General features: G+C 43.7%; 1 protein-coding gene across 1 annotated transcript; it reads right to left on the bottom strand.

Annotated features, from left to right (window-relative positions):
- Window positions 1-296: 296 nt before the first annotated feature.
- LOC139374245 (1-phosphatidylinositol 4,5-bisphosphate phosphodiesterase beta-1-like) lies at window positions 297-26,921 on the bottom strand. The gene is made up of 32 exons (XM_071115273.1): window positions 26,527-26,921; window positions 25,743-25,820; window positions 25,296-25,364; window positions 24,909-25,049; window positions 24,725-24,804; window positions 24,501-24,554; window positions 24,160-24,235; window positions 22,265-22,365; window positions 21,939-22,102; window positions 20,156-20,302; window positions 17,096-17,253; window positions 14,706-14,788; window positions 14,510-14,594; window positions 14,183-14,369; window positions 13,940-14,013; window positions 13,710-13,809; window positions 13,115-13,199; window positions 12,314-12,438; window positions 12,058-12,212; window positions 11,751-11,915; window positions 11,380-11,479; window positions 8,490-8,594; window positions 8,175-8,287; window positions 7,878-8,016; window positions 7,666-7,719; window positions 7,348-7,564; window positions 6,958-7,117; window positions 6,814-6,890; window positions 6,605-6,694; window positions 6,352-6,409; window positions 6,108-6,194; window positions 297-2,413 (listed from the first exon to the last, which is right to left on the bottom strand). The coding sequence occupies exons 1-32, from the start codon at window positions 26,623-26,625 to the stop codon at window positions 2,240-2,242; spliced, it is 3,600 nt and encodes a 1,199-aa protein (XP_070971374.1). The 5' UTR covers window positions 26,626-26,921; the 3' UTR covers window positions 297-2,239.
- Window positions 26,922-28,000: the final 1,079 nt, after the last annotated feature.

Here is a 28,000-nt window from a genome sequence, read left to right as displayed (position 1 = left end):
CCTGTCCAAAAACTTGGTGGTGGCACCATACGGTGGCACAACACTGTTATTGCCAATACTGACTGATTTGTCAAGCGTCTATCCAGCCGGAAGAGCTGTCGATTTTATATGGTTTTGTATGGGTGTTAAAATAAACTTATGTCAGTGTTTTCAATATAACATTTTTGCATTTGTGGGTACAAGTTAGATTGTGTGAATGTATGCTTTTAACAAAAGAAAATACACACATCTCATTTCAGAATAAATATTTTAGTCATAAATGGGGTTCAAGTAATCACAAAAACAAGGGGCAAATCATTACTGAGAGCTAAGGCTCTATACAAGTGAGAACTTTTAAAGTTAAACATATCAACAAATAATTCTTACTAGTAACATACTTACTAGTAACACCCAACATATTTTACTTATCTTATCATTATTGAATATAGTACCACAATCAAACAAATGCAACTATATACAAATACACCCAATACAATTATATACATCAGAAATATTAATATAATTACCTTGAAACCTGTATTCAAAAAGAGACTTAAACCCAGTTTGTAATTCCATAACATGTTGAGAAATGTAGGTTTTCATAGGGATTCATGTAATTTTATTGATCCAAACTTCATTTTTTGTAACTACTACGGTATACTAGGCCTATAGTTGTTTTATCAAAACATACATCCAACCCCAGAAAAATAGTCAAACATATTGTATGATGCTTAAAGTGCAATATTTAAAATAAGGGATTTCACAAATTCTGGGCAAAGCACATACACAGGACAAATGCCCTCACCTTAACCCAAGCACACAGTCCCCTAACATTAACAGTATTCAAGATAATGTCATAAAAGTAAAACAAATACAAATAAATAACCAAACAAAAACATACTCAGCCTGTTGCAACACATTGTTGGTCCCCTGTGAAACCGCTTCTTCAATATTTGTTGGATCTGACATTTTATTTGGTTATTTTACACTACATCAGGAGTAAGACATGAGTTAGGGGTGGAAATGGTTTGGGATATAATTGTATTAAATATAATTTAACATAAACTAAAATTAAAGTAAGTCATTAATTATGATTGAACCAGTACATCCTTGTTAATAACCATATAATAGTACATTTGAAACATTCAATAAAAATACTGCATAAAGTCATGCATCCCTGAAACTGTAAGGAACCACAACAATCAACAGCTCATTATTTTTAATGTCATTAGCAAAATTTCTGTATATAAAACTCTCTAAAAGCATTAATATCAAGTAGAAAACAATTAAACAAACCTTTTCAGCAGCAACGTCTTTCAAGAGAAAAGCACAGACAGCCAGGAGTGTTGCAAAGACAAGCAAATAGTCTACATTTCAGTACAAATAGAAATTCAGCAAAAAGCCTCTCCCTTGTCCACTGACTACCACAACCCCATGACCAGATAAGAATCACATGCGGTCAGAACAACAGGACCGTGTCTGAGGTCAAGATGTGGTCAGTAGAATAATAACGTGCTTTGCTTGGCTTCATGCAACACACTCTGCTCGGCCACTAGGCCTACTTATGAGTCCTCTAAGGCAGGAGAGCACAATGTAGCAGTGTTAGTATATTGTATATCAAATCTCAACTATCAAAAAGTTATGGTTAATATACCGCAGATAACATGACAATACACATTGTCCCGACTACCTGTAGAGTGCATCACTAAACCAGCATTCATTAAGAAGAAAAGCTCTCTCTCTCTGGCAGAACCGTAATTGGTTTTGCTCGACTCCTCATGTCCTCTCCTCCATCCACTGCTTGCCTGCTTTTGAAAAATATCAAAGGTAATCGAGGAGCAGAGGCGAGGAGAGGAAATGTGGAAACAAATCCACTTGTATGAAATGAGACTCTCCTTCTCCACTTTCGCATTATCAGGCAAATTATATTTACAGGGGTGGAATCCCAAAATAAATGTGATAAAAACAAATGTAGCTTGTTGTGCAACACATTTTATAGATACAATATGTTCATGCTTTTCTCCTTTGAGAAAACAACAGCTGATTCAAAGGGGGTGTGGCACATTTTTAAACACTTTTGCGCTAGCCGTCAGGAGGATACTCTTGTGCATCCTCTGCCAAAGTAGGTAATTGAGGAGGTGAGCATACTTCTCCGTTCGCCTACTAACGAATTGACACTCTCCTCGACCATTTAACCACTCATTGTTTTCCTGGTTACAGAGTAGGAGTATGAAAAGGATGGACTTTTTCCCATTCTCTCTCACTCCCTTCGGTCCTCATCTAGTTCCTCCTCAGAGAGCGTGTCATGAGGGGTGGAGGGGCGGGGCACGACATGACCTTTTACCCCTCCTTTTCTGTTCTGCAAGAAGTCCTGGATCTCCCCCGGCAACAGGCGGAACTTCTCCTGGTACTCCGCCTCCACCGCACCCTGCAGCTGGGGTCAGAGGTCAGGGGTTAGAGTTAGGCGTTTGCGGTTTATGGTAATCCAAGGTGGCGCAGCAGTAAGACGTGTTTATTTTCGTCCCATGTAAATATTGTCTTTTGCGGGGGTTTTTGTATACATTTCAATCTCTTTTTTAAATTTTCGAAATAAATATACATTCCTGCAACCCGCCTCACCCAATGTGGTACGGATCAGCTATTTTTTTTATAGACGTTATAACTGGAACCTCCATCATTAGTTAGCCAGCTAATTAGCTATTAGCTATTTAGTCATTGTTAGCCTCTGCTAGCGGCCTTTACATTTAATTCGGACTCCTGCAGCTTTAGTCTGGATAGCCCGGATAATACCTGTCAGTCTGCACAGCACGAAACCAGCCCTGAGCATATCGTTACTGCTTTTTTCCACTACATCACCGGATTCCTGCCGCAAGCTCTGAACCATTACAATGGATCTTCGCAGCTAGCTAGTGGCTACCGAGGAGCTAATGTGGCTAAGGCCCTTGTCCAGAAGCATGCACCATTTAGCCCTGAGCTAGGCCCATCACCCGGCTAGTAAACAAAGTACACCAACTACAACACTTCTCTTGCCAATTGGTCTGGACTCTTTGTCGACACGGAGCCCCGCCGATCCATCACTACTGGTCTGCTGGTCTACTGACGTAACTCGGCCGATGTGCTCTCAACCGGCCTCTGCGTTGTGGATGTTTGGTGATGATCCATCTGCTAGCCCCGGCCTGCTAGCTCCCTGAACGCCTTGTCTCCCACTCGCTCAACGTGGTAATCAACCGAACGGTTCCCTGTTTCATCTTGTGCTGCTCATTGGACCCTATGATCACTCGGCTACACAGCCAATGCCTGCTGGACTGTCCATTAACACGGTACTTCATTTTGTTTATCTGTCTGCCCCAGCCTCAAACTCAGGCCCTGTGTGTAGCTAACTGACCCTCTCTGCCGATTCATCGCTATATACCCGTTGTTTTTGTCCTAGCTGTTTACCCGTTGTTGTCTCACCCGTTGTTGTCTTAGCTCTCCCAATCAACACCTGTGATTGCTTATGCCTTTCTCTAATGTCAATATGCTTTGTATACTGTTGTTTAGGGCAGCTCTCATTGTTTTATTTTACTGTGGAGCCCCTAGTCCTGCTCAACATGCCTTAGATAGCTCCTTTGTCCCACCCCCCACACATGCGGAGACCGCACCCAGCTTAACTGGCGCCTCCAGAGATGTAACCTCTCTCATCGACACTCAATGCCTAGGTTTACCCCCACTATACTCGTGCCCTACCTTACCCTTGTCTGTACACTATGCCCTGAATCCATCCTACCACGCCCAGAAATCTGCTCCTTTTATTCTCTATTCCCAACGCATTAGACAACCAGTTCTTATAGCCTTTAGCCGTACCCTCATCCTACTCCTCCTCTGTTCCTCTGGTGATGTAGAGGTTAACCCAGGCCCTGTGTGTCCCCAGGCGCTCTCATTTGTTGACTTCTGCAACCGTAAAAGCTTTGGGTTCATGCATGTTAACATCAGAAGCCTCCTCCCTAAATCATAAAGAAGTCATGAACCAATACACACAGTCAGTTAGGAAAGCAAAGGCTAGCTTTTTCAAACAGAAATTTGCATCCTGCAGCATTAATTCCAAAAAGTTTTGGGACACAGTAAAGTCCATGGAGAATAAGAGCACCTCCTACCCAGCTGCCCACTGCACTGAGACTAGAAAACATTGTCACCACTGATAAATCCACAATAATTGAGAATTGCAATAAGCATTTCTCTACAAATCAGCTGGGCTAGACAATCTGGACCCTCTCTTCCTAAAATTATCCGCCGCAATTGTTGCAACCCCTATTACTAGTCTAATCAAACGCTCTTTCGTATCATCTGAGATTCCTAAAGTTTGGAAAGCGGCCGCGGTCATCCCCTTCTTCAAAGGGGGAGACACTCTAGACCCAAACTGTTACAGACCTATATCCATCCTGCCCTGCCTTTCTAAAGTCTTCGAAAGCCAAGTGAACAAACAGATCACCGACCATTTAGAATCCCACCTTAACTTCTCCGCTATGCAATCTGGTTTCCGAGCTGGTCACGGGTGCACCTCAGCCATGCTCAAGTTCCTAAACGATATCATAACCACCATCGATAAAAGACAGTACTGTGCAGCCGTCTTCATTGACCTGGCCAAGGCTTTCGACTGTCAATCACCGCATTCTTATCGGCAGACTCAACAGCCTTGGTTTCTCTAATGACTTCCTCGCCTGGTTCACTAACTACTTCTCAGATAGAGTTCAGTGTGTCAAATTGTAGGGCCTGTTGTCCGGACCTCTGGCAGTCCCTATAGGGGTGCCATAGGGTTCAATTCTTGGGCCGACTCTTTTCTCTGTATATATCAATGATGTCGCTCTTGCTGCGGGTGATTCTTTGATACACCTCTATGCAGACGACACCATTCTGTATACATCTGGCCCTTCTTTGGACACGAACTTCAACGCCATACAACACTCCTTCCGTGGCCTCCAACTGCTCTTAAATGCTAGTAAAATGAAATGCATGCTCTTCAACCGATCGCTGCCCGCACCTGCCCACCCGACTAGCATCACTTCTCTGGACGGTTCCGACTTAGAATATGTGGACAACTATAAATACCTAGGTATTTGGCTAGACTGTAAACTCTCCTTCCAGACTCACATTAAGCATCTCCAATCCAAAGTTAAATCTAGACTCGGCTTCCTATTTCACAACAAAGCCTCCTTCACTCATGCTGCCGAACATACCCTTGTAAAACTGACCATCCTACCGATCCTTGACTTTGGCGATGTCATTTACAAAATAGCCTCCAACACTCTATTCAGCAAATTGGATGCAGTCTATCACAGTGTCATCCGTTTTGTCACCAAAGCCCCATATACTACCCACCACTGTGACCTGTATGCTCTCGTTGGCTGGTCCTCGCTACATATTCGTCGCCAAACCCACTGGCTCCCTGTCATCTATAAATCTTTGCTAGGTAAAGCTCCGCCTTATCTCAGCTCACTGGTCACCATATCAACACCCACCCGTAGCACACGTTCCAGCAGGTATATCTCACTGGTCACCCCCAAAGCCAACACCTCTTTTGGCCGCCTTTCCTTTCAGTTCTCTGCTGCCAATGACTGGAACAAATTGCAAAAATCACTGAAGTTGGAGACTTCTATCTCCCTCACTCTAAGCATCAGCTGTCAGAGCAGCTTACCGATCGCTGCAGCTGTACACAGCCCATCTGTAAATAGCCCATCCAACCAGCCAACTACCTACCTCATCCCCATATTTGTTTTTGTTTTTCAGCTTTTTTGCACACTAGTATTTTTACTTGCATATCCTCATCTGCACATCTATCACTCCAGTGTAAATAGCTAAATTGTAATTACTTCGCCACTATTGGCCTATTTATTGCCTTACCTCCTTACTTAATTTGCACACACTGTATACAGATTTTTATATTGTGTTATTGACTGTCCGATTGTTTATCCCATGTGTAACTCTGTGTTGTTTTTGTCACACTGCTTTGCTTTATCTTGGCCAGGTCGCAGTTGTAAATGAGAACTTGTTCTCAACTGGCCTACCTGGTGAAATAAAAGTTAAATAAATACATAAATAAATAAGGGCTGCGGGGTTAAAGGTTAGAGGTCATGGGTTAGTTGGGCTGTCACCTTTGGTTTTTCATCCAGAATCTGCTGCTGGATGCCTTTGTGCTGCTCCAGCAGTCTCTCTTGACGTTTTGACTGGGCGTCCTCCAGCTAGAGCAGAGAACAGAGAGGTTACCTTCAGTGAATAGACCACTCGATCCTGGAATCGCTATCACTTCTCAGGAAAATAACAGTACTTGACATCACGCAGATGATTCACCAACAAGAGTTTTGAGTGATGTCTGTCCCCAAACCCTTTCATTCTCACCCTCTTGATGTTCTGTACCACTTCATTCACATATGATTTGTTGATCTCCAACTTCTCCCTGACAACAGAAGAAGAAATTCAATCATACACATAGGCTGTATTTCTATCTCTCTGTCACACACACACACACACACACACACACACACACACACACACACACACACACACACACACACACACACACACACACACACACACACACACACACACACACACACACACACACACACACACACACACAGTTCCCTCTTACTCTTCAGCCAAGTGCTTCTCTTTCGTCATTGCTTCTTTGATTTTCTCTGTTCTCCTCTTTTCCATTTTCTTTTTCAGGTCTTTCTTTTCTCTACAACGGTGGAGTATCACAAATGAGATATTTTATAGAATTGTTTACAATTATATCTTTATAATACACTCACTTTACGTCTCTGTTAAACTGACGTCTCACAGTTATGTCAAACTCACTTGTCACAGATGTCTTTTAATTTCTTCATCTGGTTGTTCTGGCTTTCCTCAGTCACCGTAGTCAGTTTCTCCATCAGCTGCAATAGTGGTGAGTATTAGAATGTACAGTTATATAATGTATTAATGTGTATGTGTGTGTGTTACCTGTTTGATATGTTCTCTTTTGAGGTATTTCTCGCTGTAGTATTGTTCCTGCCTCAGCTCCAGTAGCTGTTGCTGTTGTTGTTCTCTCAGCTCCACCAGTTGGTCCTCTCCCTCCTCATCAAACTGCTTCAGTTCAGCCTCCCCTCCAGGCGTCAAACTTCTACAACACACATGCACGCGCGCGCGCACACACACACACACACACACACACACACACACACACACACACACACACACACACACACACACACACACACACACACACACACATACACATACACATACACACACACACAAGAGGGACATGAGTCAGGGTTAGGGACAACGCACACATACACACACAATGCAACACTCTACCTTACACCCCCAACCCCCCTCCACCCTACCTACCTTGTCTTACCATGTTGCTTAGTCTTCAGTAGAGCGTTGTGTCTGCGTGTGTGTTGGTTCTTAGCCTGGTTGTATTTGGTGGTATGTTCCTTCACCATCTCCAAAGTCTTCTTCTGGTGTCTCTTCACCACATCCTTCATCTCCCTGTAGTGTCTTTTCTGCTCCCGCATGATCAGCTTCTGTTGCCTGAGCTCCTCTAGTGTGGCCGCTTCCATATCTGAACCGGCAGAGACCACACAGTCGAGCACATAGACTACACACCACAGCCACACTGTCTTATACTGACCACACACAATCCCGCCCCCTGATCCCTCTGACCTATCAGAACGCTCTGCACCATGTCTTCAGTCTTCAACGCTGGTTTGGCTGGTTCTGAAAAGACAACAAAAACACTATAATTGGTTGGCGGCACACCATTTAAATGGGAAAATTAATTAATGTCAATACATCTGCGGTGACATTGTAGCAGTCTTGGGTGTGACTTTGGCAGATAGAAGTTGGTTGGTCAGGAGTCAGAAGTCCAGGGTTACCTGTGGCTGCAGGCTGAGGTGTGTTAGTAGGAGTCCTGGGTGTGACGGTAGGGCTGGGGCTGAGACCGTTCTCCAGAGGAGCAGTTCGTAGGTTTGCTTTTGGCTCAGCGGGCCCTGGCTGATCAGCATTAGCCTCAACCTTTATAACACAAAAGCATCAAGAACATTTAACATTACAATCAACACCAGCAACAACAGCAATGTAACAGTATTTCTAAATGCATGTGTATCAAGGAGAGCCTGTTTTTACTGTCCATAACCCTCTTTTGACCACAAAACCCTAGTTTGACCACAAACCTCTTTGCTGGTCTCCTCCTCCCCTTCCTCTAGGGTGAGAGCAGCCAGCTGCTGGGACCGCTGCTCCAAGAGATTCACATATCGGATGGGGTTAGACAGCGCCTCGATCACATCTACACACACAAACACACACACACACACACATTAGGGATTAGCCTTGATGCAATGTGGGCAAGCTGAAGAAAAAGACTACTTCTCTGAGGCCAGATATTCCTGCCACACATGCACGTGTTCCTTACCACTGATGACTAAGCTGGTACTAAGCTTATACAGAGACCTCCAGGTCTAATAGGCATTGTCGTACACCAGACCTACCTGCAAAGGTGTCTGGGACATAATCCTTCACTTCAATGTAGACAAACACAGCAGGCAGAATCAGAGACTGGTTCTTCTCATTCCTCAAGCCAATGTAGCGATAACCTGAGACAGACAGAACATAGTTAATAACCTGAGGACAGGAGAGGAAAACAGAGGACAATAAGGACTACAGAGAGAAAGAAACACAAAACTATTTGCAGAAACAGTGTTTACTGTTTACAGGTAAATATAATGTTGTTCCTGTTCCCAAGAAAGCTAAGGTAACTGAGCTAAATGACTATCGCCCCGTAGCACTCACTTCCGTCATCATGAAGTGCTTTGAGAGACTAGTCAAGGACTATATCACCTCCACCCTACCTGACACCCTAGACCCACTCCAATTTGCTTACCGCCCCAATAGGTCCACAGACGATGCAATCGCAATCACACTGCACACTGCCCTAACCCATCATAACCCATGTAAGAATGCTGTTCATCGACTACAACACAGCATTTAACATCATAGTACACTCCAAACTCATCATTAAGCTCAAGACCCTGGGTCTCGACCCCGCCCTGTGCAACTGGGTCCTGGACTTCCTGACTGGCCGCCCCCAGGTGGTGAGGGTAGGAAACAACATCTCCACCCCGCTGATACTCAACACTGGGGCCCCACAGGGGTGCGTTCTCAGCCCTCTCCTGTACCCCTTGTTCACCCATGACTGCGTGGCCATGCACGCCTCCAACTCAATCATCAAGTTTGCAGACGACACTACAGTGTAGGCTTGATTACCAATGTTGGGTTCTTATTTTTCAGAGTAAATAACTCAGCTGTAACCAAGTTGAATCATTCCCAAAGGTTCTGTACAGCTGTAATCAGACAGCAAACATTTCAGACATCACAGTTATATACATCCTACTTAAGACACTCCCTCTCTCCATCCTTAGTTTATGCCCAAGAGAAAGAAGGTAACCAGATACTAACCCTGATTACTCCCTTAAGGGGAACTGACCTCACGCCTCACCTCCTGACCTCAACCCCTCCTTCACCTAATCCACAGATATCTATCTGTCTTCCCTATATCAACACATCGCTCTCCTCTCCTCCATCAAACACATTCCAAAGCCTTCTGGGTCGCTACATATTCTTTTTATTCAAGGCTTCGTCTCTATCATTTATTTAATATCTCAATGTTCAAAGTTTAGCCGATTCCAACACCAACAACGACGAGACGGCCTACAGGGAGGAGGTGAGGGCCCTCGGAGTGTGGTGTCAGGAAAATAACCTCACACTCAATATCAACAAAACAAAGGATATGATCGTGGACTTCAGGACACAGCAGAGGGAGCACCCCACTATCCACATCGACAGGACAGTAGTAGAGAAGGTGGAAAGTTTTAAGTCCCTCGGCGTACACATCACAAACAAACTAATAGTCGACCCACACAGACAGCGTGGTGAAGAAGGTGCAGCAGCGCCTCTTCAACCTCAGGAGGCTGAAGAAATTTGGCTTGTCACCAAAAGCACTCACAAACTTTTACAGATGCACAATCGAGAGCATCCTGTCGTGCTGTATCACCGCCTGGTACGGCAACTGCTCCGCCCACAACCATAAGGTTCTCCAGAGGGTAGTGAGGTCTGCACAACGCATCACCGGGGGCAAACTACCTGCCCTCCAGGACACCTACACCACCCGATGTCACAGGAAGGCCAAAAATATTATCAAGGACAACAACCACCCGAGCCACTGCCTGTTCACCTCGCTATCATCCAGAAGGCGAGGTCAGTACAGGTGCATCAAAGCGGGGACCGAGAGACTGAAAAACAGCTTCTATCTCAAGGCCATCAGACTGTTAAACAGCCATCACTAACATTGAGTGGCTGCTGCTAACACACTGACTCATCTCTAGCCACTTTAATAATGGACAATTGGAGGTAATAAATGTGTCACTAGCCACTTTAAACAATGCCACTTTATATAATGTTTACATACCCTAAATTACTCATCTCATATGTATACACTGTACTCTATACCATCTACTGCATCTTGCCTATGCTGTTCGGCCATCGCTCATCCATATATTTTTATGTACATATTATTATTCATTCCTTTACACTTGTGTGTATAAGGTAGTTCCTTCCTATCCTTCCTGTTTGGCCCTGTCCGGGGGTGTCATCGGATGGGGCCACAGTGTCTCCTGACCCCTCCTGTCTCAGCCTCCAGTATTTATGCTGCAGTAGTTTATGTTTCGGGGGGCTAGGGTCATGTTGTTATATCTGGAGTACTTATCCTGTCCTATCCGGTGTCCTGTGTGCATTTAAGTATGCTCTCTCTAATTCTCTCTTTCTCTCTTTCTTTCTCGGAGGACCTGAGCCCTAGGACCATGCCTCAGGACTACCTGACATGATGACTCCTTGCTGTCCCCAGTCCACCTGGCCGTGCTGCTGCTCCAGTTTCAACTGTTCTGCCTGTGATTATTATTATTTGACCATGCTGGTCATTTATGAACATTTGAACATCTTGGCCATGTTCTGTTATAATCTCCACCCGACACAGCCAGAAGAGGACTGGCCACCCCACATAGCCTGGTTCCTCTCTAGGTTTCTTCCTAGGTTTTGGCCTTTCTAGGGAGTTTTTCCTAGCCACCGTGCTTCTACACCTGCATTGCTTGCTGTTTGAGGTTTTAGGCTGGGTTTCTGTACAGCACTTTGAGATATCAGCTAATGTACGAAGGGCTATATAAATAAATTTGATTTGATTTGATTTAGTTGTTGTGAAATTGTTAGATTACTTGTTCGATATTACTGCATGGTCGGAACTAGAAGCACAAGCATTTCGCTACACTCACATTAACATCTGCTAACCATGTGTAGGTGACAAATAAAATTTGACTTGATTTGATTTACCGGGCCGTATGGCTGGCACAGGGATAATACGGTGACCTATGAACTTTCCTCCTTCCTCAAATGCAGCAATCCTCAGAGAGGCCAATGTCGGGAGAACTACCTACAAAAACACAATTAGACACAGTCATACATTGATATACTTTAATATTATACACAGTTATACAGTTAAAATAATACAGTTTTACACAGCTAAACTGTTACACTTCGATATTATATGCTACCTATGATTATACAGTTTGCCTGATTCCTGAAGATTTGAGTTAGCTCTCTGAGCTAACGCCTAGGCTTTAGCTCAGAGGGCTAACACAGTCCAGTCTTATGGCATTTAGGGGACCTGGGTTCAAACCCAGTCGGTCATACTGTTGTCTCACCTTCTTGAAGATGATTGGGTCCTCGTCCCAGACAGGGTTGATAGCATTGCTTTGGGATGTTTTGGTCTTCAGGGCTTTTCTCCTGGTGTCCACAGGAAGACCAAACATGTCGAGCTCTACGTACACACCTACCTTCTTGTCGCTCAGAAACTGGCCTGATATTATCTGTAGGAGAGAGACGCTCAGATTAAATGGGCTAATCTTATATCCACAATTTAGTCTAAACTACAGTAACTGGTTAATTAACCTTGACAGACAGTGTGTTGGTTGGGTTATGGTTATGGTTAGAGTATTCTGTAACTTCTACCTTGACCTTGACTGTGTTAGCCACAATGCCGTCCACAGTGCTCTCAGCGAACGGGTCAAAGTGTTTGTCTGGTCGTCTCATGAACTCTGGTTTCAGTCTGTAGCCACTCTTCCCATTGTACTCATACATGCCCAAGTTCAACTGCATAGACAGATCTGAGAGAGAGAGGGATAAAGAAAGAGAGAGAGACAGAGGTCATGGGGAGGTCAGAGGTTAAGAGAGGTCAGGGGTCACAGGTCAAGTAGGCAGGCCTCACCTATAGTTTGGAAGTTGAGCGCCACCAGCTGGCAGCCAGCGTTCCAGAAGAGTTGTGGCATGTAGTTGGAAGAGTCCACCCTAGTGCCTTTAGGGTAGATACGACTCAACTGCTGCTTGTTATATCTGAGAGGACATGTTAAAGACATGACATTACATTATAGTAAGAACACTCTTCCTAGAACACTCCACCCGGCACAGCCAGAAGAGGACTGGCCACCCCTCAGAGCCTGGTTCCTCTCTAGGTTTCTTCCTAGATTCCTGCCTTTCTAGGGAGTTTTTCCTAGCCACTGTGCTTCTACGTCTGAATTGCTTGCTGTTTGGGGTTTTAGGGTGGGGTTCTGTACAGCACTTTGTGACATTGGCAGATGTAAAAAGGGCTTTATAAATACATTTGATTGATTGATTGATCTTAGAACCAACAAGGGTTATTTGACTGTCCCCTAGAAGAACCCTTTGAAGAACCCATTTTGGTTCCAGATAGGACCTTTTTGGTTTCCATGTAGAAGCCTTTCCACATAGGGGTTCTACATGGAACACAAAAGGGGTCCTCCTATGGGAACAGCCACAGAACCCTTTTGGAACCCTTTTTCTAAGAGCGTAGAGTAGGGCCTGTATATTAGTCAACTGCATTGATGAGACTTAACTGCTGCTAATCTTCAATGGAATTAGCTACAATAGAGAGCAAAGCAAACCCTTAGGAGGGAAGTAATCAACCACACTACAAACTAATAATGAAGAAGAGTTAGGGTTCCGGGTTATTGCTGGGGTTATTTAGAGGGCAGCTGAATCTTAAGGATACTCCACAAACTCCACGGGCGACTTCGTGAGGTGCTCCAGAGCTTTAGTCTCCACAAATGATGACATTTGATAGCTACGATTAACCTCTGGGGAAAGAACATAATGGTTTATTATGCATTTGTGTGTTTATGCGCTCATATGTGTGTTTACACTGAGTATACAAAACATTAAGAACACCTGCTCTTTCCATGACATAGACTGACCAATTGAATCCAGGTGAAAGCTATGATCCCTTAATGATGTCACTTGTTAAAGCCACTTCAAATCAGTGTAGATGGAGACAGGTTAAAGAAGGATTTTTAAGCCTTTTGACAATTGAGGGTGAGTGGGAAAGACAAAACATTTAAGTGCATTTGAATAGGGTATGATAGTAGATGCCAGGCGCACTGGTTTGTGTCAAGAACTGCAACGATGCTGGGTTTTTTACACTCAACAGTTTCCCGTGTGTATCAAGAATGGTCCACCACCCAAAGGACATCCAGCCAACTAGACACAACATTGGGAAGCATTGGAATCAACATGGGCCAACATGTGTTCCATGTGAATGTGTTCCTAATGTTTGGTATACTCAGTGTATATGCAGTGAGCCAGCATACTTTTGGACGCCTCGAAGGAGTTAAACTTGGTGGGCTGGACGTAGTTGACCAGAGTGGACATCTCCTCTGTGGCTACAGCCTCCCGCTCCTCTGCTGTCCCCTGGAGACAAAGTCATCACATAACAGGCAGCCATGTTACCCTAACCCTGACACTCCACTCTAATCTACATCAGCAGTGTTAAAGGGTAACCAAGTAACCATGGTAGGAGAGTACAAGCTACTGAACTCACCTCATCTGATGTCTTCTTACAGTCATCGTCATCATCATCATCGTCATCGTCATCGTCTTCAGCCTCTATTTCCCCTGAAAGAATGTTTACATTTTCATATACTCTAAAAGTGTTTTTGTTGTCATCTCTCATAAAAAGCTTCTAGAGAGCCTCACCAGCTGTGATAGTGATGAAGACGATGAACATGATTATTATTATTATCATAATGTTTATGCATTAGAGCACACTTGCAGACAGCCTCACCTTCTGTAATGTTGCTAGGAGACGAGGGTTCATCTGTTGCTTGTTCTGCTGCTACGCTCTGGTTGGTTGGGTGCTCTGCCATTCTCTTGTTGCCATGGGCAGCCGAGGGCTTGTGGGATTTCTTGTTCTTAATGAGGATCTTACCTATCAGCTCCTGAGGACTTGGCAGGGGTACCCCAGACTCCAGCTAACACACACACAAACAAACAGACACACACGCACAGGCAACGCACACACATATCAGCTTACATGCATGCAAGTGTGTGTGTGTGTGGGGGGGGGGGGGGGGGGGGGGGGACGACACACGCATGTGTCCTAAAAACTTACAGGATATTTCTCCAGTGGGTCAATCAGTAGTGCATCTCCAAAAATCGACCTACAATATTCTGCCATCTTGGCTTGTTGCTTTGGCCTGTTAGGATTAGAGGTCAGGGGTCAGGATTAAAGACCAGTTCACCAAATATTTTCTAATATATTTGCCTATTAATATATATATATATATATACAGTATATGTTCACTCACGAGTCTACATGGTTTTCGAAGGACAGGATGACAGGAAAAGGAGAGGTTTTGAAAGCACACTCAGCGATGGCCTCAATCACCTCCTGTAGAGTAAAAGGAGAAGTTATAATAGTTGGTTATTTTATTACACTGAGTGTACAAAACATTAGGTGTGTCAAGAACTGCAACGCTCGAGTGTGTCAAGAACTGGGTTGCTGGGTTTTTCACACTCAACAGTTTCCCGTGTTTCAAGAATAGTCCACCACCCAATGGACATCCAGCCAATGGCAGGCCAGTGGTCAAAAAAGGGGTAATTGATGAAAGAAGAAAAAGGAGGCTGACATGAATTGTGCAGAGCAACAGATGGGCAACAGTTTGTCAACTGACAGTACAAAATTCGTGCCCAAAGACCCAGAAAAGAATGCACAACTCATCGTACATTGGGGTATGGCAGCCAACGACCTTATAGAGTTCCACTTCTTTTAGCAAAAAACAATAAACTGCTATTGCAGTGGGCTAAGGAAAGAAAACACTTGGCACTGGAGAATTTGAAAAACATTGCCTGGTCTGGTGAATCCTGGTTCCTGCTGTTTCACGCTGATGGGAGGACGAGGGTATGAAGAAAACCACATGAGTACATGCATCTTTTCAGTGGTGGAAAAAGTACCCACTTATCACACTTGAGTAAAAGTAAAGATACCTTAATATAAAATGACTCAAGTAAAAGTCAAAGTCACTCAGTAAAATACTACTTGAGTAAAAGTCTAAAAGTATTTGGTTTCAAATATACTTAAGTATCAAAAGTAAATATAATTGCTACAATATACCTAAGTATGAAAAGTAAAAGTAAAAATATAAATAATTTCATATTCCTTATATTAAGCAAACCGTACAGCATAATTTTCTTGTTTATTTTACTTTACAAATAGCCAGGGCATGCTCCAACACTAACACATCATTTACAAATGAAGCATATGTTTAGTGAGTCCGTCAGATCAGAGGAGGTAGGGATGACATGGGATGTTCTCTTGATAAGTGTGTGAATTTGACAATTGTCCTGTCCTGCTGTCATGACTTCCGCCGAAGTCGGCTCCTTGTTCAGGCGGCGTTCGGCGGTCGACGTCACCGGCTTTCTAGCCATCGCCGCTCCATTTTTCATGTATCCATTTGTTTTGTCTTGTTCCCTGCACACCTATTTTTCATTCCCCAATCAATTCATATGTATTTATTCCTCTGTTCCCCATCATGTCTTTGTGTAGGATTGATTGTGTTACGTGTATTTTGATATTGTGGATATTGTTACGCGCATTACTTTTTGTCTATGTTCCGTGTTTTGAGCACATTTTATGTTATTTTGTGCTGTCATTTTTGACCGGAATAAAAAGTGTGCCTGTTCACTACACTCTGCTCTCCTGCACCTGACTTCGCCTCCAATACACACTCCCAACACCTGCTAAGCATTCAAAATGTAACGAGTACTTTTGGGTGTCAGGGAAAATGTATGGAGTAAAAAGTACATTAGGAATGTAGTGAAGTAAAAGTAAAAGTTGTCAAAAATAGAAATAGTAAAGTACAGATACTCCAAAAAACTACTTAAGTAGTACTTTAAAGTATTTTTACACTACTGCATCTATCACGCACCGTTTCAACATTGAAGGCAGGTTGTGGTGGTGTCAAGGTGTGGGGTGTGTTTTCAAGGTGGCAGGGTAGTCTAGTGGTTAGAGTGTTGTAACCGGAAGGTTGCAAGTTCAAACCCCCGAGCTGACAAGGTACAAATCTGTCGTTCTGCCCCTGAACAGGCAGTTAACCCACTGTTCCTAGGCCGTCATTGAAAATAAGAATTTGTTCTTAACTGACTTGCCTAGTTAAATAAAGGTTAAATAATTTTTCTTTAAAAGGCGCACATTGGCCCCTTGATAAAAGTGGAGCAATGTTTGAATGCCCCAGGATATCATTGCCATTTTTACATAATTTAGCAGACGCTTTTCTCCAGAGCAACTTACAGTAGTGAGTACATACATTTTTATTATTTTTCACACTGGTCCCCCTGGCGTTGCAAGCACCATGCCCAACTAACTGAGCCACACATTGCCAATCAGGTGCATCCCTTCATGGCAGCACTGTATCCATCTGTGAAAATAATTTTTCAACAGGATAATGCCCAATGACACAAAGCTAGGATTGTTCAGGAATGGTTCCACAAACATGACAGTATTCAAGTTACTGCAGTGGCCTGCCACGTCCGATATAGACTATATCAGAATAAAATGATCCATTTTCGAAGCAGAGACAAGGCGGAGACTAATGTAGCCTTGACACAGACGAATGGAGTTAGCCTTGATGCAGGAGATTTCAGAGCATGTGTGTGTTTGTGTGTGCGTGCGAGCGAGCGGCGTGCGACATGCCTGTACCTTAAAGCAGATCTCTGAGGTCATGGTGAAGCCGTGTGTGATGACTGGTTCCTCCTCTGTGGTCCGTCCTTTCCAACAGTCTAACTCCACACACCGACAGCCTGCCAACATCACTTGACGGTACATCTCCACTGACGAACTACCTGCCAGCTGCCCCGCTACACACACACACGTACACACACATATTTATAAATATATATAGGCCTACACACAGATTAGATTTGTGTGAGTCAACAAATAATAGGTGTGCGTGTGTGTGTGTATGTGTGTGTGTGTGTGTGTGTGTGTGTGTGTGTGTGTGTGTGTGTGTGTGTGTGTGTTAGTGATGCCAGGTTCAGCTGTTTGTTCAATGGAAGAAGTTTGGAAAAATCAAGACTCTTCCTAGAGCTGGCCGCCTGGCCAAACTGAGCAATCGGTGGAGAAGGGCCTTGGTCAGGGAGGTGACCAAGAGCCCTATGGTCACTCTGACAGAGCTCCAGAGTTCCTCTGTCAAGATGGGAGAACCTTCCAGAAGGACAACAATCTCTGCAGCACTCCACCAATCAGGACTTTAAGGTAGAGTGGCCAGACGGAAGCCACTTCTCAGTAAAAGCATGACAGCCCACTTGGAGTTTGCCAAAAGGCACCTAAAGGACTCATAGACCATGAGAAACAAGATTCTCTGGTCCGATGAAACCAACATTGAACTTCTTTGGCCTGAATGCCAGCGTCACATCTGGAGGAAACCAGGCACCGCTCATCACCTGGCCAATACCATCCCTACAGTGAAGCATGGTGGTGGCAGCATCATGCTGTGTAGATGTTGTTCAGCAGCAGGAACTGGGAGACTAGTCAGGATCGAATGAAAGATGAACGGAGGAAAGTACAGAGAGATCCTTGATGAAAACCTGCTCCAGAGAGCTCAGGCTGGGGCGAAGGTTCACCTTCTAACAGGACAACGACCCTAAACACACAGCCAAGACAACGCAGGAGTGGCTTCTGAATGTCATTGAGTGGCACTGCCAGAGCCCGGACTTGAACCTGATCAAACATCTCTGGAGAGACCTGAAAAATATGTGCAGCGATGGTCCCCTTCCAACCTGACAAAGCTTGAAAGGATCTCCAGAGAAAAATAGGAGAAACTCCCCAGGTGTGCCATGCATGTAGAGTCATACCCAAGAAGACTTGAGGCTATAATCACTGCCAAAGGTGCTTCAACAAAGTACTGAGTAAAGGGTCTGAATACCTTTGTAAATCTGATATTTCAATTTTGTATTTTTTATAATTTGCAAAAACAACTAAAAATGTATTTTTGCTTTGTCATTATGGGGTATTGTGTGTACTGTAGATTGATGATAAAAATAAAAAATAAACAATTTAATCAATTTTAGAATAAGGCTGTCAGATAACAAAATACTTTCTGAATGCACTGAAGATATGTTTCCAGTTATAATTTCTATTTGTTCGTCAACTTATCTATCATTACATACATGCACCTTCTCTTCTGTCATTATGTTTCCCTAGAAGACTAAAGAAACCCTTGCTCACCAGAATAATGTCTTAAATCAATAGAATGAATGCTTCATTCTAGTTGACATTGGTAAAGTTTTCTCTGTCATCTCTACTTCTTTGCAGAGCAAAGACATTTGGGGACCTGGGAGAAAATTCAATAAATCGACAACAACAAAAAACCAGGAGAGATTTTCTATGCAAAATGTCTAAATGACATCAGTTTGACCGGTTTTAAGGAAATAGAAAGCTATGAAAACGACCCAAGATGTTTCTGATAAGATTTCAGTTTGGCTTGGATGTGTCACGTATACTCCCTCTTTGGCCTCTAGGTCACCAGACTGCTGATTATGCACACCTGTCACCATCGTCACGCCCACCAGCACTTATTGACACCCACCTGGATTCCATTACCTCCTTGATTACCTGCCCTATTTATGTCACTCCCTTTGGTTCCTTCCCCAGGCGTTATTGTTTCTGTTTCATGTCTATGTGCTGTTCTTGTTGTGTATAATGTACCGTTTATTTATTAAATATTCACTCCCTGTACTTGCTTCCCGACTCTCAGCATACATCGTTACAGGATGCATATCAGCTTTTAAGATGCTGATTAAAAATAGCTATACAGACAGTATCTGACTTCGCATTCTCTGCTGAAATAAATCATCCAGGTGACCTGTGATACAAGTCAGTATTTGACATCCATCCATGTCTGAGGAAGTCGGGAGATGACGTGGAAACCAGCCACTAGGGGCAACAGTAAGCACTGTTACCTTCAAGTAGATTTTGGTTTTGCTAGGGCGATGTGGACGGGAATGGCGGATGGGCGTAAGCATCTGTCTCTGATTCCAAAGGCTGCAAGTTGGAATCCAGCAATAAAAAGTTGTTTTTTACATTTTTGTTCCAAGCCTATCCCATACCTGAACTCTTACCTTAAACATTCTGAGTGAATGCCTAAACTTAACCTTAAACACTTGATGTTTGGAAGAACTTCAACATTTGAGAAACATGGGTGAACATCTAGTTCTGACTGTGAGAGCTGGTAGCAGCCAGCAAATAACATTTCTCCACGTCTGTTCCCGTCCTGTTACGCTCTATTTGTACAGCGCCTCACAATCATAACACATAACAGAGCCCGGCACTGCTTTCATCCTCTTATCACTTCACATCTTTCCCAAACATGACTTTTCTTGCCCTCCCCTCTCTTTATTTTTAACTCTCCATTTCACAGCTTTTCTTTTATTGAATTACACTCGAGATTGTTTTTTCCTCTGTGGATCTACATGAACTTGTTCTGCCCGTTCCCAACAGCATTTCGTGATTGGCATAAAGGCTATTTGGCGTGCATAGGCTACAGTTAGGCCCTAAAGAGTAGGCTTACGCATGAATGCCAGATAACCTAAAATAATGAGAGAAAAACCTCAAAGTAGCCTATAAATATAAATGGCACAAGAATTATAATTGCATGATACAGTACATTATGGATGTAAGCTATTGTGTTCTCTTTATTCAACACACCCACCCATCAGCCACACAATATTTCATGACCCTAAATCACTATTGTGTGTGTACCTGTGAGGTAGGTGTTATGTGAGGAGTTGATGAAGTAGTGAGACAGAGGGAAGGTCATGTCTTCGGACTGGTCCAGCTTCTCAGGAGGAATCACTCCGTTCTCATCAGACACTAGGTACTTGCTGAGCCCCTCCAACGTGATCAGGCCTACAGAACACACAGGCACAAAGTATTCAGACCCCTTTACTTTTTCCACATTTTGTTACTTTACAGCCTTATTCTAAAATGGATTCAATAAAATAAAAAACATCAGCAATCTACACACAATACCCCATAATGACAAAGCGAAAAGAGGTTTTTAGAAACTTGCTAATTTATTAAAAATTAAAAACTGAAACACCTTATTTACATAAGTATTCAGACCCTTTGCTATGAGACTTGAAATTGAACTCAGGTGTATTCTGTTTCCATTGATCATCCTTGAGATGTTTCTACAACTTGATTGGAGTCCACCTGTGGTGAATTCAATTGATTGGACATGATTTGGAAAGGCACACACCTGTCTATATAAGGTCCCACAGTTGACAGTGCATGTCAGAGCAAAAACCAAGCCACGGGGTCGAAGGAATTGTCCGTAGAGCTCCGAGATGGGTTTGTGTTGGGGCACAGATCTAGGAAGGGCACCAAAACATTTCCGCGCATTGAAGGTCCCCAAAACCACAGTGGCCTCCATCATTCTTAAATGGAAGAAGTTTGGAACCACCAAGAGCTGGCCGACGGCCAAACTGAGCAATCAGGGGAGAAGGGCCTTGGTCAAGGAGGTGACCAAGAACCCGATGGTCACTCTGACAGAGCTCCAGAGTTCCTCTGTAGAGATGGGAGAACCTTCCAGAAGGACAACAATCTCTGCAACACTCCACCAATCAGGACTTTATGGTAGGAGTGGCCAGACGGAAGCCACTCCTCAGTAAAAAACACATGACAGCCTGCTTGGTGTTTGCCAAAAGGCACCTAAAGGACTCTCAGACCATGAGAAACAAGATTCTCTTGTCTGATGAAACTAAGATTCAACTCATTGGCCTGAATGCCAAGTGTCACGTCTGGAGGAAACCTGGCCCCATCCCAACGGTGAAGCATGGTGGTGGCAGCATCATGCTGTGGGGATGTTTTTCAGTGGCAGGGACTGGAAGACTAGTCAGGATCGAGGGACAGAGAGATTCTTGATGAAAACCTGCTCAAGACCTCAGACTGGGGTGAAGGTTCACCTTCCAACAAGACAATGACCCTAAGCACACCGCCAAGACAACGCGGTAGTAGATTCAGGACAGGTCTCTGAATGTCCTTGAGTGGCCCAGCCAGAGCCTGGACTTGAACGTGATCGAACATCTCTGGAAAGACCTGAAAATAGCTGTGCAGAGGCGCTCCCCATCCAAGCTGACTGAGTTTGAGGTGATCTGCAGAGAAGAATGGGCGAAACTCCCCAAATGCAGGTGTGCCAAACTTGTAGCGTCATACCCAAGACTCAAGGTTGTAATCGATGCCAAAGGTGCTTCAAAGTACTGAGTAAATGGTCTGAATAGTTATGTACATGTGATACTTCCATTTTTCGTTTTTTTACACTTGCAAAAATTTATAAAATCCTATTTTATTATGGGGTATTGTGTTGAGATTGATGAGGGGAAAAAACTGTAACGGTAAGACTAACGTAACAAAATAATTTCCGAATGCACTGTGTATACACAAAGACACTCATATCTCACACACAAAAGTATGCATACATGCATGCACGCAAGCTTACACGTAGGCACCAACGCATGCACACAAAACACACACTCACACACACCTTGTTTGAGCAGGCTGTGGTTGAGTTCATATTTCTCCATCAGTGTCTGTGTCTGAGAGGGTCTGAGAGGAGGATACAGAATCTCATTCAGACGAGGATCTCTCTGCCTCTCATTAATGAACTCTGTCATCTGATCCACCGACAGGTAAGCACCCTTAGCACCTCTACAGAAAGAGAGAGAGAGAAATAGTCAGGAATTAGTGACTGTACATAGTGCTGAGAGAAGACTGAGCTGAGTTCTGGCTGAACAGCAGAGGATCGGAGAGGAAGGATCAGAAAGGGTCAGGGTTTAGAGCTGGGTACCAGGAGGTAGTATCAGTACTTACTGCTGAGAGAAAACTGAGCTTAGTTCTGGCCGAGGACAGAGGTGGGAGAGGAAAGATCTGTAAAGGTCAGGGGTGAAGTCCTCAAGGGGAATAGAGTCACTCTGCAGAGGAACACAAATACCACTGAGATGATTCAGGTTTCAATAAGTGGTCATTTAAATAGTTGGCTTGAGTGTGAGAGGAAATAACTACCAGTTAAAATACCACCACTACCAGCTTTTATGTTGTATAGTTTGTTATATTATATACAGTGCCTTGCGAAAGTATTCGGCCCCCTTGAACTTTGCGACCTTTTGCCACATTTCAGGCTTCAAACATAAAGATATAAAACTGTATTTTTTTGTGAATAATCAACAACAAGTGGGACACAATTATGAAGTGGAACGACATTTATTGGATATTTCAAACTTTTTTAACAAATCAAAAACTGAAAAATTGGGCGTGCAAAATTATTCAGCCCCTTTACTTTCAGTGCAGCAAACTCTCTCCAGAAGTTCAGTGAGGATCTCTGAATGATCCAATGTTGACCTAAATGACTAATGATGATAAATACAATCCACCTATGTGTAATCAAGTCTCCGTATAAATGCACCTGCACTGTGATAGTCTCAGAGGTCCGTTAAAAGCGCAGAGAGCATCATGAAGAACAAGGAACACACCAGGCAGGTCCGAGATACTGTTGTGAAGAAGTTTAAAGCCGGATTTGGATACAAAAAGATTTCCCAAGCTTTAAACATCCCAAGGAGCACTGTGCAAGCGATAATATTGAAATGGAAGGAGTATCAGACCACTGCAAATCTACCAAGACCTGGCCGTCCCTCTAAACTTTCAGCTCATACAAGGAGAAGACTGATCAGAGATGCAGCCAAGAGGCCCATGATCACTCTGGATGAACTGCAGAGATCTACAGCTGAGGTGGGAGACTCTGTCCATAGGACAACAATCAGTCGTATATTGCACAAATCTGGCCTTTATGGAAGAGTGGCAAGAAGAAAGCCATTTCTTAAAGATATCCATAAAAAGTGTCGTTTAAAGTTTGACACAAGCCACCTGGGAGACACACCAAACATGTGGAAGAAGGTGCTCTGGTCAGATGAAATCAAAATTGAACTTTTTGGCAACAATGCAAAACGTTATGTTTGGCGTAAAAGCAACACAGCTGAACACACCATCCCCACTGTCAAACATGGTGGTGGCAGCATCATGGTTTGGGCCTGCTTTTCTTCAGCAGGGACAGGGAAGATGGTTAAAATTGATGGGAAGATGGATGGAGCCAAATACAGGACCATTCTGGAAGAAAACCTGATGGAGTCTGCAAAAGACCTGAGACTGTGACGGAGATTTGTCTTCCAACAAGACAATGATCCAAAACATAAAGCAAAATCTACAATGGAATGGTTAAAAAATAAGCATATCCAGGTGTTAGAATGGCCAAGTCAAAGTCCAGACCTGAATCCAATCGAGAATCTGTGGAAAGAACTGAAAACTGCTGTTCACAAATGCTCTCCATCCAACCTCACTGAGCTCGAGCTGTTTTGCAAGGAGGAATGGGAAAAAATGTCAGTCTCTCGATGTGCAAAACTGATAGAGACATACCCCAAGCGACTTACAGCTGTAATCGCAGCAAAAGGTGTCGCTACAAAGTATTAACTTAAGGGGGCTGAATAATTTTGCACGCCCAATTTTTCAGTTTTTGATTTGTTAAAAAAGTTTGAAATATCCAATAAATGTCGTTCCACTTCATGATTGTGTCCCACTTGTTGTTGATTCTTCACAAAAAAATACAGTTTTATATCTTTATGTTTGAAGCCTGAAATGTGGCAAAAGGTCGTAAAGTTCAAGGGGGCCGAATACTTTCGCAAGGCACTGTAGTATTCCATAGTTATAATCTATACCCGTCCAAATGGTAGGTTGCAGTGTTCCAAAGCCGTCTCCACCCTCTTTTTGTCCGCTGAGAACATGCGGACGATGCTGGATAAAAGGGGCAGGACATGCACAATATAAACCAATCACATCCCAAAGGATTCACAGGGAGTTAATCAGCAGACACGGGAGTGACAATTTGTGTTCGAAGGGATGGGCCCTGAGAAAAGCACTGCACAGATTCACTAATCTTGACCCCATAATGAGTAGTTATTTGGGATACCAGATCATTTATATAGATCAGTGATTCTGCACAACACCTTGCTCAGGACGATCCCCTAAAATGATTGAGGAACGAATGGGATTCACTCACTTCTTGACTGGGATCCGCCCCTCTGAGTTTGGCTGCAGGGTCAGTCTGACATACCTATTAGAGAAAGATTAGGAAAAAGGGAGACAGGAATAAACACACCTCTGTCACACCAACATTCCCAGTGATCTCCATTGCTATCACAGATCTGTCTGGCACCCGCCTTTCCTTTTTAAATGCCGTAAAGATTTAATCAGCCCCAAAATGAATTTTCCCGATAGACTCACGCTTTCTCCAGACTTGTTTCTCTGTTCATGTTGTGACTCAACAGGTTGGAGGCCAGAGAGAACAGCTCCTCAGCCCACTCCTATACAACACAGAGACAAAGAGAGGAACAGTGTGTGTGTGTGTGTGTGTGTGTGTGTGTGTGTGTGTGTGTGTGTGTGTGTGTGTGTGTGTGTGTGTGCATACCGTGGCCTCCTCCTCTTGCAGGGCCATGAAGTTGAGGTATGTGATGTTGACCATGTCCGGTCCTGTGACTATGGTCAACAAACGATTCTCTATACGACCAACTAGGTTCCCCACATCAAGCAGCTCACGCAGCTTCGCCTCCTAGAGAGGACAGAGGGTCAGAGTTTAGATGTTAGAGGTCAAGGTCCCAGGTTAGACCAGGGGTGTCAGCTCCAGTCCTCAAAATGTGTTTTTATTTCAACATGGTACATCATTGATCAGTGTAACTGATTAGTATTGCTGATTGGCTAGGGAATCAGACTATGAATCAAAGGCAGTGATGAAAACCAACAGGAGCCTGGTTTGACACGCTTGGGTTAAGATTCAGAGGTCCTGGGGGTTAAGTACCTTTGGTGTTTTGGTGCTCTTCCCTGTTCTGGCATCCTTTATATGGGTGATGTCTAACAACTCTGTCTCCTGCAGGAGAGATAGAAGGGAGAAAGACAGAGAGAAAAAAGGATAGAGAGATAATGAGGGAGGGAGTAAAGACATGAGAGAAGGAGTGCGAGGGGTGTTAAAATATTCATCACTCACTCACTTACTCACTCACTCAAAAACATACACACACACACACACACACACACACACACACACACACACACACACACACACACACACACACACACACACACACACACACACACACACACACACACACACACACACACACACGGGGACTAAGCCCCAGCAGGAAGCAGAATACACAGTGGGAGTCCCAAAGTGAGAGACTGCATGGCGTCTCCTCCACTTAGCTCCTGTGTGTGTGTGTGTGTGTGTGTGTGTGTGTGTGTGTACCTTGTTCTGGTCAGTCCAGTGAAGGAAGTATCCGTGTGGATCCACAGTCAGGGTGATGGGAGTCACTGTTGAGAGATCCTGACCACATGGAGACAGAGATTAGCACACACACTTGACATTGTTGGTTGTGATTATGCATGTAATGTGGTTGTGAATATGTTGTATTGTGTGTGTGTGTGTGTGTGTGTGTGTGTGTGTGTGTGTGTGTGTGTGTGTGCGTGCGTGCGTGCGTGCGTGCGTGTGTGTGTGTGCGCATGTTAGAAGCTGAGTTGGGTTTGACTAAGGCGTTGCATAAGCATGAATCACTTCGGTCCCAAATTACCTCTTTACTTAGAAATATATACTGACACACACACGTACGCACCAATGCACACACACACTCTCTCTCCCTCTATCTATCTCTCTCTTTTATGTGGTGGAACATTTCGGCTAACCAAGGAGGGATTTTAACCATGGCAGTTACCATAGCAACATGCCAGCACATTTCTCTGTATCCTTGCTCTGTGCTTAAAACCTTCAACATACCAACACACATTCTTGCAAACACGTGCACGTACACACACTTACACACACGTACACACATGTACACACATGTACACACATGTACACACACGTACACACGTACATGTACACACACACACACACGGTACAACATATTTGCAACCACATTACATGTGTAATCACAACCACAAACATCAAGTGTGTGCACATTTTCATCTTAAATGTCTAGCACTTATCATTCCTAAAAGGAGTGTTAACAACACACTCACACACTGATACTCACATCGTCCCATTTCATGAAGCGGCTGCCATTCTGCAGAGTATCGGGGACGGTCGGGGGTTTAAGCTTCAGAGCATGTGTCCCTGGCTGAGCCCCTGCCATGGTACACACACACCTTCAACCAGGAGCGCGGGAAGTCCTCTTTCTCTTTCCGTTTATACTCTTTCTACTCTCCTGTCTTGCTCTCCTCTTCTCTCCTCTTTAGTCAGTAGACTGAGAGGGGTGGATGATAATGATCTGGTATTTACATCACTGAAACAAGCTGCATATCCATCTACAATCAACGGTGTCTTTTGCCCTGTCTAGTCAGTTCTGTAGAATCAACAGTATATTCCTCTTTAGTATAATGCGTCCTACTGTACTAGCTGACTGTCTTAGGGTTACTCTTCTAGTATCAGTGTCCTCTTGTATACCTAGTGTAAAACAGGATAATATAGTACTAGCTGTCCTGTTCTATCTGTCAGCTCGCTCTGTGAGACATAACTGCTACTGCCTCCACACACTGACTCACTCTGACATGCGTATGGAGCCTGCACGCCCACACTCACACAGACACACACACACAGACACACACACAGACAGACAAAGAGAGAGAGAGAGATAATATGAAACCAATGTAGCTTATTGGATCCATAATAAATTGTATCTATTTTTTAAATCAAATATTCATCAAAAACAATACAGAGGGTATGGGCTTCCACGTGCAGCACCATACCATAGGACCATACATACCTGTACAGGTTTTCCATCATGGTTGGTTGCAAGGGTTTGAATCCTAAAAAGCTTGACCTGTGGTCGGTGCACGTGCTCGTGTGTACAGGACTACTGCAGGAGCTATTTCAGCTCCTACCCTCCCACTCCATCCTCAAGTGGTGAAGAGTCCTGAGTGTGTGGGCGAGGTCCAGCATTTATGTAGTTGATATGGTGTGTGTGTGTGGTTAATATAGTGTGTGTGTGTGTGTGTGTGTGTGTGTGTGTGTGTGTGTGTGTGTGTGTGTGTGTGTGTGTGTGTGTGTGTGTGTGTGTGCGCGCATACAGAAACCAAAGGCTTATATGTACCCTCTACACTCATCCAGTACTAAATAAAGAATAGTGTTGTTACAATGTGATTGCGATGATGACTGGAGAAGAAAGGAGAGGACATACGAACAGGCAGACAGCGTACCCTTTACATTTCTGCAGTACAATATACACACAATCAGTTTTTTGTTTCCCTGTGCCATGATTCTGGCATTGGACAAATCATCATCATTTATTATCTATTTATTTATTTATTTAACCTATAGTTAACTAGTCAGTTAAGAACAAGTTCAGAGCCAGTTTCAGTGGTGCAGTACACAAAAAAACATAGTACTAAAAGATAGGAAACATGTGAGGGGCCATAGAATCCATGGATTATATTTCTATGTGATGGGCCCTGTTAAGTAACATGTGACACGTTGAGTGACCAAATGATAATTGTGATGTTTCATGTAAC

The sequence above is a fragment of the Oncorhynchus clarkii genome, chromosome 19 (genome assembly GCF_045791955.1).
Source record: "Oncorhynchus clarkii lewisi isolate Uvic-CL-2024 chromosome 19, UVic_Ocla_1.0, whole genome shotgun sequence".
Classification (NCBI taxonomy): domain Eukaryota; kingdom Metazoa; phylum Chordata; class Actinopteri; order Salmoniformes; family Salmonidae; genus Oncorhynchus; species Oncorhynchus clarkii.
Note: the sequence above shows the minus strand (reverse complement) of the source record. Positions and strands in the feature narration are given on the sequence as shown.